A 14,258-nucleotide genomic window follows, 5' to 3' on the forward strand; every position below is an offset into this window, starting at 1 on the left:
GGAAACAATGAAAAAATTTTCTTAATTTCCTAGTGGGAAGTTATTGTAATGGGTCCGATTTTGAAAATTGTAATATATCTCCACGTTTCAAAATCTTTAGGATCAAATACTATGATTTTTAAGAGGATGTCGGTGTGTGTATGTATGTTTGGATTCAATTTTCGTTTCGATTATATCGAGAACAAAAAATGATATGGACGTGAGGTCAATTCGCAATCGATGTATAATGACGCAACTTAGAACTGATTAGGTTTCCAGCAAAATCGGTCCAGCTATTTTTTATGCAGAATCAAAAAACTGGAATAAATGGTACGAACATACGTACACACACAGACGTCTACTTAAAAATTATTGTATTCGACTCTGGGGACCTTGAAACGTAGAGATATGTCAAAATTTAAGATTCACAAAATCAGACCCATTACCATAACTTCCCACTGGGAAGTTAATAATTCAAAAGGTTTATACAAGTCTATAAAAAAGTTGATCCATTTCAAAAATAACACTGAATTGATAGGTAAATTTATTAGTAGTTGACGAAATCTAGTTTAATTAATGCTAGATAGATCACATAATATGCTTTTACGGCATAAATTACACTACAAGGGAAAAGCCCTAATGCTTTTTGAGCTGCAGCGTTACAACGTCTTCTAATAAATTTTTTTTTTATCAATACTTCTTCATTCAGCAAACTTGAAAGCGAGGAAAAACGACTGAGTCCGAATTTACTTTAGTTTAGTTTACTGAGTCAATTGAATATTTTGACTCAAAATTATTTTTTTATTATAATTCCCTTTAACTGAAGAAATGATACCAGCTTCTTTAGTAAATTTGCAAGAAGATGTCTGCAATTCTTTTATAAGATAATCAAAAAATTTTGAAATGCCTTAAAAGAATGTTGTGTTGCAAATGGACTGTACTACGACACTGAGAAAAAAATGTCGTTAAATGAAAGAATTTTTTATTCAATCAATAAAAGAAATTTGAAGTATTCTAAAGATAATATTTTATTCAGACTAATAGTAGTGTTATCAGAAACACATTTTGTCTTTCGTTTCAATGTTGCGACAAGTTTGAAAACAAATTTTCAAGGTTACAACAAGAATAAAAACGAATAACATTTTATTCATTTGAGTAAATAAAATGATTTCAATCAAATATTCATAATTTCGAAGAAATATTTTATTGCAACTATTTGAAATTTCGATGTTAATGATCGAATGAAATATTTCTTGTATGAAGTAAATTTTTTCTCAGTGTAGGGTATGTGAAATTCTGAATTTCAAAAAAAGTACTAAAGCAATTTCATTTTTCATTTATTCAAAATTAAATCAATTCTTTCATTGTAATTATAAAGTGTCGACAATTGTTTCTTTGACCGATGTTAATTATCTAACTTTATCAGTACCTTATTTTTTTATTAAATTTTACTCCAATTTTACTATACCATTATTATCCTGATTATCAGCAACATTTTTTTTATAATATTCGATACAAAAATGTAAATAATATTATGATTATTTTCATCACCAATTCGTTTTCAGTTCAGTCACCACATCACTGGAAAAGATTAAGACCCAACTTTTTTAGAATTACTATGAATCATCTTGAAGATAAAACTTTTTTTGAGTGATTATATTACTTATTGCAGTGTATAAACAGACGTTTTATTTATGATGAGTTTCAGTATGGGAGTATGTATCAAATTAAGTTGATATTATTTTTTCTTAGAATCTTAATTGTAGTTCGCGATAGTATTTATAATTATTAAAAACTTTTAAGATCTCTTATATATTTTAATATAGCGATGAATGAGACTCAGTCTCAGAAAGTTTTTCAGACCGTGAGGACATTCCATTCTGAATTTTTGAGTTCAATAATAATTTTATTCAATTTCATACAGAAGTGTCAAACATTCATTTGATAACATGAAATTAATATATGAATGAAATAAAACTTTTTTATCACTTCCGAGAGAAAAAAGTTTGTCTTTTGTGTTTCAATGACGATCACGTAATCTGCAACAGGAAGATTAATCTTCCTACACCACAGTCATTTTTTTCATTGAAGTATTTAGTTAGTTTTTAAACTTTCGAGAGTTCGGGACTATGAAGTGTTAAAAATCTATTTGAATTTATTAAGATGGATTCTAATTTTTTTCTTATTATAAATCTATTTATTCAATTGGTATGGACTAGTCCATTGTTGGTTTTTGAAAGTGAATCGGAGTTTTTGATGGCGGACAAGTATGATGAATATTCTACATACCAATTATCCAGAATATCACGAAAATTGATATGTATTAATAGCGAATCGAGAGACGCATTTATATGGAATATAATTGATAATGGTGGGATCACTTTTGAAATCAAAGAAAAAAAAACAGAATTTAGAGGTAATCAGATGTATTAAAGATTACTCATATCATTATTGCACATTTCACTTGTTTAAAATTTTTAATAAGTATCCATACTAATATTTCATTTTTGAAAAATAGATTCAAAATTTCCAATTAATTACAAACAGCAATGCAGAGTTAATGTAGATAAGGAATGTCTTTCATTATGGAGTCAACAAGGTAGTAATTGGAGTATTGTAAATTCTTTTGATGTCCCCATGGGCCCAGTTTACGACAGTCGTTGGGAAGGTAAGTTCTATATTTTTAACATTCTAGTGAGAAGTTATTGTTATGGATCCCATTTTGCAAATTCTAAATTTTGATATATCTTTACGTTTCAAGATCCCTTCAGTTAAACGCTATGACTTTTAAGGGGATATCCGTGTGTACACATGTATGTTCGGAATCAATTTTCGTCTCGGGTATCTCGAGAACCAATAATGTTGACATGGGACCAGTTTCATTTAATGCATAATTATGTAGGTTAAAATTGATCAAATTTTGAGTAAAATCGGTCCAGCTATTTTTTGCACAAAATAGAAAAACTAAAAAGAGGCAAACTAGTCGATTTTCACAATTCATGAATGTTTTTTTGTTTTTTCTTTATTTTTGTTACTCTTTACTAGCTTCCCAGCTGGTGAATTAGTCGTGTAGACCCACCTGATTGCACCTGGACCAGATTTTATTTGCTTGAATTCAAAAATGTGTTTTTTCATGAAAGATTATCTAGCTTGTTCTATGATGTTCAATTATTGTGCTAGAACGAATTTGTGCAGAATCAAGATTTTTGCAGATTTTAAAACCAGTAAAATTTTAAATGTTTTCTAAATATTTTTGTTGCTTAAAAGATTTTACAGAATTGAGTGGAACAGGAAATTTTGAACCTATAAGCTTAATAAAAGATATAGCTAATACTGTTCTCACGTTTGGAGCAAGTGGTAGTTTCGCATTTTCCATCAGAGGATTATCCAATGCTCAAATAATAATATGTGAATCAGAAGACTTTAACAATGATTTTTGTTACGATATTACGGTTAAACATAGTTCAATGACTGCTGAGATAAAAAAATGTAATAATGGCATGTCAGATGCTTCTACTTGTGTTCCTGTACAGAGTCAAAATGGAAATGAAGTAGTAAATAATTTTTTGTTGCGCTAAAAAAAATAAATTCAACTTTTATTGTGAAAAAAAATATCATTTAGCCATAAAAATTAACATGGATCATAAAATTTTTTACAGAAGACATTTCAATATGATGGATGGAACACATTTTTACTAAAATGGGAGGAAAGAACTCGCACAATCGAATTATTTGATCCTGATGAAAAGATTTTGTCTTACAGTGATCATGATTCTGTATACAGAAATGCCAATAAGATTTACCACATATTTTACAGAAATTCAACACGTAAAATGTTATTTCGTTATCACGACTGTAAGAATTGTTTTAAATTAATTAATTCATTTTTATCCTAATTAATTTACTATTTACATGAATTTACACTTTCCAATCATAAAAACTAGATTCCTACACTCTAACAAAAGACCCAGGTGCTATTCTCAAAAGCTCTCCATTGATATTAGGAAATTTTCAAAAACTATGTATCGACATGCTAGTGGGTTTATGTAAACATTGTGAACTGATTGTAAATATCGTGGACGGATCAGGAAACAGACGAATGACAAAAAAAATCAGAAGATCATCAAAATATGATAACATTGAACATGATCTACCCATGTGGCAAAATGAAAGAATTGAAGAAACGGACATTTCTGATTATCTTACTCCCATCACACTTGAATTGATGACATTTGTCATTCCAGAATTCATCGATGGAAGTAAAAATCACTGGGCAATTACCAAGTTCGAGCATTGTTTTCCAGAAGGTGATTCAATATTTTATTTATTCTAAAGAATTTTTATTATCTTCATTAACCTTTTAACGGTGGGAGTGGTCGATATAGCACCATTAAATAGCCAATAATTTAGATGTGTTCATAATTACAGGAACCATTAAGATAATTGAATTAGAAGGAGAAGTATATTGTAGTAGAGATTGTATCTGGAACTCTGTTTTTTGTCAAAAACTATCTTATGATGAACCAAAATCAGAAATTGTAGCAGCTTTTAGCAATTCTTTAACGAATTTAAACGATTTGGAAAATTGTCAAAATTACAATATTGGACCAAACTGTACAGTCAAGTGCAATTCGTTTTTCCAAAATGATTGTGCTGGTGTAAAAGCATGTACGGAGAATGGTTGTTCATGTGTTCAAGGATGGCAAGGCTCTAAGTGTGAAGATAGTAAGTATTCAAAATGATTGATATTCTATTATTCAGTTGATTATGTCTTTCTTTTTAGAATGTAACTCTGGATCATATGGTTTTGGATGTTCAAAAAAATGTACCAATTGTACTGATGACAAATGTGACCATTATACTGGTAAATGTGATCTAGGATGTAAATCAACTCTTTCGGGATTTCATGTACTGCCCCTCTGTAATATTGGTAAATCTTTATCTTCTCTTTTGACCATCAACTTAATTATTTATGTCTAATTTAATAAATATTGAATATTTTATAAATATGAATTCTTTTTATTTACTTTAGCGATTGAAGATCTATTAATACCATTTGTTGATGAATTAAAAATTACAAGTGCTCGAGTTTATCTACATGAAGAAGAAATTTATAAAACCATCAATGCAACATTTGAATTTGAAGTTGAGGTACAATTACAATTTTTGATTTTATTCTTAAGTTATTAAAAGTTAAAACTTTTTTTCAGACCGAGTCGGGTGATATTTTTAAAAAAGTTGCTAAAAATGGTGTAATAACTAATAATGGTACTGAAAAAAATATTTATTACACTATTTTCAGTGAATTGTTACCTGGAGAAAAATATTCAGTAAAAGCAATAACATACGTACAGCTTGAGATGAAATCAATTAAAAGAATTGTAGGAAATTCTTTTACATTTGTAACACTATGCAATTGTAAGTCAAAGAATTCTCATTGTTAGTGAAAAAGCTCTTTTTATTAATTAATTCTTCACCATATTTTTAGGGAGTGAGAAATTCAAAATAACACCAGATGAAACGAGTTTATTGATAGAAAAAATATCTGGAGAAGTATGAATTATTGACTGAATTTTTCTAGATTTCTCTCTTTAAAACACATCTCTTTTTAGGAAACTTATTCTTGCCCAGATTCGTGGTATTTATTTAATTTATCAACGATATCATCAGCAACAAATGAATCACGTCTAGTAAATAAAAATAATGCCAAAACTGAATTTCCAATCACTTTATCAAAACTACACCCGTTTACAAAATATCAAGTATGCGTAAACGGTAGAGATAATAAATTCCAAATATGCCAAATATCATCAACTCTCGAAGCAGGTATTGTTCTAAATAGTAAATTTAAATATTCAATATAATTGCATACATTGTTTTTCAGCCCCATCACCAGTAGCAAACTTACAGGTAAAATCCATCACAGAAACCAAAGCCGAAATCACTTGGAGTTCTCCAAAATCACTGAATGGTATTCTAAAAGGTTACGACCTTACTATCGAAGTGTTATATTACATAGGCTGTGAAAAGAGAGAGAACACTCCGGAAAATTTAAGAATTAAAAAAGTTTATCCAAACATTCCTCTCAGTGCTAAAATATCATATAATTTAACGGACTTGGTACCTTACGTTTCTTATGAAATTACAGTAACAGCATTTAACTCTAAAATGGGGAATAAAAGTAGCCTTGTTTTCAGTACCAAACCTCGAGGTAAAAGTTATTTCTTCTTTTTTTCTTGTAAGATAGATTTCACGAATTAAAACAAATTGGAATATTTTTCCAGATATACCTTCCGAAATTTTTACCAATGTAAAGTTCTCACTTAATATCATAACTTCGAATGATCCAGCTGATTGTCAAACAATCACTGGTCCGATCCGAGGTTCTCGAGTTATTATAACTGGAATAAGTGAAAATGTCAGAAACTTTTCTTCTTCATATGACATTGAAGCACGCTTTTTAAATTTGAAAACTCTGCAAACTTATGGACTCAAGCTAAAATTTATGTACTACACGAACTTAGCCAATCTATAGATACTTCTGCTTACATTGATATTCATTTAATTACTGACCCAAGCCGTAGGTATCATATTTTCCACAACAATTATAGAAATTTTTTATTGATGGTCATCATTTATTTATGCAGCTCCACCCAAAGTTCGAAATCTCCAAATTGTAGAAGTAGATGAATCAACCACTACCTTAAGATGGCAACCACCTTTACTTCCAATGAATGGTGAACTTGATTATTATAGCATCAGATTCTTGTTGAACAATGCAACATTTCTAGATGAAGTTAAAGTATATCTTAATGAAACTTGCTATCTTTGGAAAAATTCATTTTGTAAAACTGTCCCTCATCCAGATCTCTCAATTAAGCAATCTATAGAGGTGAGTTCAAATTTTCATAAATTAAAAACAGAAGTTGATTAAAAATTAAACAATAAATGATTTTCACCTTGATAGGTAAAAGCTTACAATAAAAAAGTCAATGATCCAGGTGAATCAGTTATAATCGATGATAATCGTGAAGAACAAGGTAAGATTTGCAATTAATTTAAATTTAGATGAAAATTTTTTAATATAAAAATTTTAAATATACAGTTCCAGAACAACCTGAAATTATTTCAATAACGGAAGTCGGTCGAGGAGCAATAGATCTAAAATGGCAGCATCCATCTGTCACTGGAGGACCATTAAAAAAATTTTCAATTCATTTTCAGATACTCCACTGCGAATTAGAAGAAAATCGAAATTTAAAATACCGCCAAATTAAAACAATTCTAATTAATAAATATGAATCTGAGTATTCTACTCACTTGTACCTGTTACCATCAACACGTTATAAAATATTTCTTCAAGGAGAAACATTAATGCAGAAGGGAATATTATCAACTAAAATTTTAAAAACAAATAATGCTTTAGACTTTCAGTATGAACCACATCCTGTTATGGATTTTAACCATCCTTCAATTAATATTGTTATTCCACCAGTGATAAATAATACAAAGGATAGTCAACTTCATATTATTATCAAAGGACGTTCTTTTTGTGACCATGGAGAAATATTGAGTGAACAGATGATGAAAGATATTCAAATTGATTATCATCAAGAAGCTTGGAATTTGGCTACCTTTCCGGTGAGTTCACCATTTATTAATTTTTAATTAAATATTCTTCGATGAAATAAATACTAATAATCAAAATATAATTTTGAAGACACCTAAAACAGCCAATCTGTCATTCACTACTGGAAATGATCAGGCTTATGACTCTGTGTCAAATTGTTTTTTGGACATAGATAGAACCTACGTCATTTTTTTATTGGTATATGGAAAAATGCATCTGAATACGAACGCAACAGCTCCACTGCTTTTCTGGCAATCTGAACCCATCTTTATGAGGGAAGACCCACTAGAAAATGGTCACGAAAGATCAAAAATACATTATCATGAATCATGGGCAATACCACTTGTTCTAGCACTTTTCATCACTTGTGGAACTACGTACTATTGTTTACGCAAAAGAAGGTATGTTTTATCAATCTATCATATTCTTAAAAAAATGATGACTTGAATAATTACAATTAATACATAATTTACAGACGTCAAGAGTATCTGAATGAAGAAAAAAACGATGAAATAACAGAATCAATTCAAGTTCATTCTATTCCCATTAAAAACTAAGAACAATAAGTCTAATCATCCCAATTTAGAAGATGATACTTCTCATATGTTAGTTGATGTTCGAGAATCAATTCTAAAATCTCTATCGAATTCTCGAAAATGCGTGACTGAAATGATTGCTACTGAACCAATGTACGAAGATATCTCTGATATAGTTTATGCTCAAGAATCAATTCCAAAAATTTCATCAAATTTTACAGAGCATGCAAATCAAACTGTTTCAACTGAATTAAGATACGAAAATTTGAAAGGGAATACCATGTTAGACAGTCAATCGCAACAAAAACAGTTAATCAAAAATAAGGAATATACTCGTCAAGAATCTCATAATTTTTATTCTTAAATTTATCTTTATCTTAAAAAATGAAAACATTGAAATGGTAAAATTACCCCTTTTGATACAAAATTTAACATTAATGATTTACTATTTTCTATTCTTTTTTAACACCACTTGTGGGAAAGGAACACGAAAGATTTAAAGAGTTAAAGTATAATAGCAAAATTAAGTAAATAATAAATAATTAAATTAAATAATTCTGGATTCTAAAAAAAATACTATATCAATTGCATTTTTCATTTATTCAAAATTAAATTAATTTCTCCATCGTCATTATAATTTAATATTAATTTTAACTTTATAATGATAAAAATTATATAGTAATGATAGCAATAAATGAAAATTTTTTAATGACATCTTAAAAAATTTCTACATTAATTAATGAAGACAACTTGTCTCTGTACTTATATTCACTCATATTCCGGTTAGGTTGTCTAACTATTTATTAAATTGTCAACAACCGTTTCTTTGACCGATGTCAATTATCTAACTATAGATATATCAGCGCCTCATCTTTTTTATTAAATCTTACTCCAATTCTACTATACCATTATTATCCTTATCATTTTCCTCGTCAATTATTTTCATTAGCTTGGTGTGAAATTAGCCTTTATAATACAAATTTTAATAAAGTTGTTGATTACCACTAATCAAAGTAACACAGTTGAAAACTGCTGCTTTATCATTAGATCTATTTGATACTCACTACCACAATGATTAGGCGGTAATTTCACAAGGTTTTACTGATTTTATCATTACTTTTGATTTCCACTGATTCAAATAAACGCTGTTTTTCTTTATTCTACAGTCAAATGCTTATGTGTTGATTAAACAGTGATTATACAGTGCAACTACACTGAGTATTCCTACCAATTCAAGTAAGCTTAGAAAGTGTCATTGAATAATTTATTCAATTAAAAAAGTCATTATTTTTCAGTATCTATTTTGCTCTGAATAATTTAATCATTAAAGTGCTCAACAAATCTTAGAAGAAGATTAAGCATCAGTATTGGTGAAGATCCACTTTTGCAAAATTATCATGAATCATTTCCAACATAGAACTATTTTACATGTAATATGATTTCGTATGGAGTAATTTATTGTTTTAGGATTACTAATGAATCCTAAAACCCATCCAACTATAAAAAAAGTAGCAGATGTTTTTATATATGATAGAAGATAATTGTAAAAAATAGGTCTGAGCACACTTTGTCTGTGCTAACACGACGAACTTCCCATTAGTAATTGTTTATAACAAATTTAAATAGTTGTAATCAATGTTTGTTGAAAACATCCAAATACATGAGATATACACATTACTTATTCAATAAATACAATTTTCAATTGTTTATAACAAATTCATATTGTTATAAACAATGCGTAATTGTTAAGAGTCATATTTGGTTGTGAAAAATAATGTCTAGTTAATATCGACTTAATTTTTAAATGAAATTGTTATTGTTTGGCTTAAAAGTATTTTAAATAGCTAATCTTTTCATTTTTTTATTAGTTATTTTGTTATAAAAAAAAACGGCTCTATCGAATTCGTTCAAATTTCTTTCAAGTCTTCTTTATAATAATATCTTTCGAATTAATTTTGGTTGAAGTTGATATCTTGATCCGTTCTTAAGATATCGAAAACGAAAAAAATGCTGACGTCCGTACATACATACAAACATACATATGTACACATACACATCATTCTAAAAATATGTCAGTATGCTTGCAAATATCTTGAAACGTGGAGATTTAATGAAAATTCAAATTTCACCAATCGACCCAATTACAATAACTTCCTAATGGGAAGTTAATAACTCAAAAAATTAAGGTAAAAAATTAAAATCAACTTCTTAAAACGAATCAACTTTAAAAAAAAGTTAATCTTATTCTTTTCGATAAAAATTAGGCAACCATTATACATTCTTTTGTTATTCATTTCTTTTGTTATTCATTTCTTTTGTTATTCATTTCTTTTGTTTTGTTTTTATAAATTCTAAATAAATTTTTAAAAATAAAAAGAAAATTAGGGGCTCGAATCGCCCAAAAACTGATCATTTTTACTCGGGATTCAATACAATAAATTATTTTAAATCGAATATCATCTTGATTAATAAATATTCAATAGTTATAAATATATACTTAATTTTCTAACAGTTTATTTTCACTCATCATCAATTTCTAGTTACACAAAACTGTTTTTTTTCTCCACACATCACTAATTTATTTAGTTTATTATTAAGATACATTCTGTTAGTATCTTAAATATATCTTTTTTATTACTGGGATATATTCTAAATACATAAAAATCGGCCAAAAGTGTTGTAAATTTTATTTATTATTAATAATATTTTACGAAATGACTATGCCAATTTCACCACTGCAATCAGAGCTGTTGTTAGCCTGTATTTATGGCGATATTGTTGTAACCCAGGTACTTCTCTTATGCAACTACAACCTACACGGACATCCAATGCATCCATAATGTCTCTAAGAGATATATGAAATATATCCAAAATATATCCGGGATATATTTGGGTTATTATCCTTTTGGCCGATTTTTATGTATCTAGATATATTTCATATATCTCTTAGATACATTATGGATACATTGGATTTCCGTGTGGGTATTGTTTTCATACAGTAATCATTTTTAGATTCAATTATTCAGTTATTTTTTAAACTCTTGAATGTTTAATACCATAAAAAGTTTTAAATCTATTCGAATTTATTAAAATGGATTCGGATTTGTTGATTGTGATAAACTTATTTATAAAGTTATTATCAAGTAGTCCATTAATAATTTTTCAAAATGAGCCAAAATTATTAAACATTTCAGGAAATTTTTTCAAACAGAAACAATCTGAGTATTACAGCAAAATTTTTTTTATATAGAAATAAAGAAAGTAAATTGGAAGCATCTATGCTGAATTTCACTTTCAGATTTAGAAGTCATAAAGCAAGTTGTGCATAACCAGTTCATTTCATTTTTTTCTTAATAAAAAAAAATTGTTTGAATCAACTTAAAAAATATAAATTAATAATTTGCAAATAATCACAAGTAGCATTATATTCATATTTTATAAAAAAAATTTATCAATAAAATATTTGTGATGAACTGGAGAAAGTTAATTTAATTTTGAGACATAAATACATGCAGAACAATTTCCTTAATTTTTCTGGAATTTCATTTATAATAGCAATTTTAGTAAGTAGCAAAAATTTCAAAGAATCTATCGAGCTTTTTTATAATCATTTCAATTATTTTTTTTTATCAATGAAACATACTATTCAAGTTAATAAAATTGCACATTCTGCCGCGACTAATTAATCAAATACACTTCGTATATCCTGCATCTAAAGTACGGGAATCCTGTAGCGATGAATTCTCTAAGCCCCTTGTTTCCGGCCCGTTTGTTATTATACGAATACTCAAGCGTGAATCGCGAGAAAAGTGCAGGTTGTTGGTGAATACTCTCATCTCTTTTACACAGAACCACACTATATTGTTTCGCTAAATAAAACATAGAAACGATATATGTTAGTGTACATCTTCAACTATTATTACTAAATTATTTAGCTACTTATAAATAAAAACATTACATTACTTACATGGCATGTGTAGAAAGAAAACCATATGAATACTACATACATCTTTGAATAAATAGCAAGAAATAACTTGAGAGTAATTCATTAGAATTAATTATTGATAAGATATTCATTTTCTTCACTTTAACTTATTTCTTAATGATACATGTAACACTGATAACCAACCACTAGTGTTTAGAAACAAATTGAAACATTAAAGTCAATTTTTTTTTGCATGTACAAAAACTAATATAAATATTAAATTATTGATATTGTTGTAATATAAAACAATATTTGCATATTTTTGGATTAAAAAAAATTGTGCTATCAATCTTTCACTGGAGTGAATTTCTCTCAAGGTCACTTATTTTACAGAGATTAATTTTCTTAAATGAATGAATCTCTCTTTTTTTTGTGGTAAATGTTCTGTCTGATCAGTTAAAAAAAATTTCTCATGAGTAAGTTTCTATTAATTTGCTAGATAATTAGTGACATTAGTTTTTCCGACACAATATCTGATAATAAGAAACGAATTCAAGTATTTAAGAAATCAAACAATACTGAGAAAAGAATAACCTCGACATTGATTCGTAAATAAAGGCAAACCTACCACATATACTACATGGATGTGACTTTACCTTTCCGGATGTGCTTTACAACTCTAAGACAAGCACGTACGTAGTATGCTTATTGTAAAAACAGATATCCAAGATATCTAACCGGATCTACATACATTTTGAATTAAAAACTATGTAAACAATTGATATAATTATAAATATTTACACAAGAAAAAAAAGGGCAATTTTTTTTTTTTACTGAAAAAATAATTAAGTTGTTGATCTTGGGTTTTTTTTATTAAAAAAAAAAAAGTACAATATAATTATTCTCTTTCTTGAAAAATCGTGAAAATTACAGTAATTTAGTCTTTAATAGTTCACGGTGAGTAGAGAATGATTTTTTTAGATGGAAAAAAATTCCTCAGTGCGTAAAGTGATCTATTAAGGATTCGTAATGAATTGTTAAGAAAAAAAAGTTCTTCCTTATGGTTAATCCTAACGATAATAATCATTAATACTATCATTTTTTAAATATTTATTTTTTCATCAACATCTTTTTAAACGATTCACTACTTGACAACTCTTTGTTTCGAGTTAAATATTCTGTTTACGATATATTCACCATCACCACAAGAATACATAAAATAAAATTACTTCACAAAGAAAAAAAGAAAAGAAAAAAAAACCTAAAAATGATAACTCACACAAAAAAGTGAACTGTAAAGAATACTCACCGCTTATAACCCCATGATAACAAATAAACAACAAGAACGACTTTGAATGAAGTTTTAAAAAGAAGTCTTCACAATATTGCACCTTTTTTTCAGCAAAAAATCTTACTCAACTGAAACAATCAAATGAACACTTCCAAAACACTGCAGCATGACAATAATTGTTTTGAGAACGTGGATGACGATGTGAATAGCGGGAAATAGTAAAAATGTCTGGTGAATAATGATGTTAAGTAATGAATGATGGTTAGATAGAATGAAGCGCGCCAACTGAAGGCGCAACCGGGACGCCGTTTAACGCCGCGACTGCGTGGTAACTGACCGAAGCAGTTGCTTGGATCGGACTGAAGCGAGTCAAGCAGAGGATTCGAATATGCCTTTGCCTTGTCCGCCTTCCTTTTCTTCGCCTTTCCTTTCCACGACGTGTGTCCTCCGTCTTGCTCAGTTTCACAACTTGTTTGATATTGTTCGCTTTCTCGGTTCATCGCGATAGCAAGTCACAGTACCGGATTTACCTGTACTTAGATCTTTCTTCATACTTGATTATCCCTTTTTATCATTATTCTGTTAGTCTCTAACTTTCCAGCCGAGTTTATGTCTATAAACTGTGCTTTCTAACCATAATTTGCTGACTTCACTAATTTGGCAATGTAAATCGGTATTCTGATTGATGTATTTACCTGCAAATTTCTTGACTAACATGACTTGAGTAAACATAAATTCCAGCATGTTCAGGGCTCACCCAATATGTACTCGGCACTGGGTATGAGCACAGCATAGTAAAATGTTATTCTCCCTTGAACTCCATACACGATCCTCAACCTTCCTTTCATCGTTTCAGATCACAGCCGCGTGCCAGCTATCCCTTTCGATACTTTGATG

The 14,258-nt window shown here is 28.7% G+C and overlaps 2 protein-coding genes across 6 annotated transcripts in view; one reads left to right on the top strand and one right to left on the bottom strand.

The window, feature by feature from the left end:
* Positions 1-13,705, bottom strand: part of LOC118066360 (band 4.1-like protein 4) — a 55,874-nt gene extending 42,169 nt beyond the window's left edge. For all 5 annotated transcript variants that reach the window (XM_035082350.1, XM_035082353.1, XM_035082352.1 and 2 more), the window contains exon 1: positions 13,380-13,705. The gene's annotated coding sequence lies outside the window, so the exon portion shown is untranslated. The remainder of the gene's footprint in view (positions 1-13,379) is intronic.
* On the top strand, positions 1,844-8,758 carry LOC118066359 (uncharacterized). Its single transcript, XM_035082347.1, has 17 exons — positions 1,844-2,395; positions 2,498-2,647; positions 3,247-3,533; positions 3,639-3,834; positions 3,924-4,286; positions 4,408-4,704; positions 4,763-4,909; positions 5,012-5,130; positions 5,190-5,397; positions 5,468-5,532; positions 5,592-5,805; positions 5,864-5,962; positions 6,627-6,871; positions 6,947-7,019; positions 7,085-7,620; positions 7,700-8,010; positions 8,085-8,758. The coding sequence occupies exons 1-17, from the start codon at positions 2,143-2,145 to the stop codon at positions 8,164-8,166; spliced, it is 3,645 nt and encodes a 1,214-aa protein (XP_034938238.1). The 5' UTR covers positions 1,844-2,142; the 3' UTR covers positions 8,167-8,758.
* Positions 13,706-14,258: the final 553 nt, after the last annotated feature.

This window comes from Chelonus insularis, unplaced genomic scaffold (assembly GCF_013357705.1).
Source record: "Chelonus insularis isolate UGA/USDA-ARS -01 unplaced genomic scaffold, ASM1335770v1 contig_33_pilon, whole genome shotgun sequence".
Classification (NCBI taxonomy): Eukaryota; Metazoa; Arthropoda; class Insecta; order Hymenoptera; family Braconidae; genus Chelonus; species Chelonus insularis.

Bases quoted from the DNA above. Each gene is read 5' to 3' on its own strand.
- LOC118066359 (XM_035082347.1), top strand. From the start codon at position 2,143: ATGGATTCTAATTTTTTTCTTATTATAAATCTATTTATTCAATTGGTA. The intron at 2,648-3,246 runs GTAAGTTCTATA...GTTGCTTAAAAG, and splicing joins TTACGACAGTCGTTGGGAAG to ATTTTACAGAATTGAGTGGA. The intron at 7,020-7,084 runs GTAAGATTTGCA...TTAAATATACAG, and splicing joins TGATAATCGTGAAGAACAAG to TTCCAGAACAACCTGAAATT.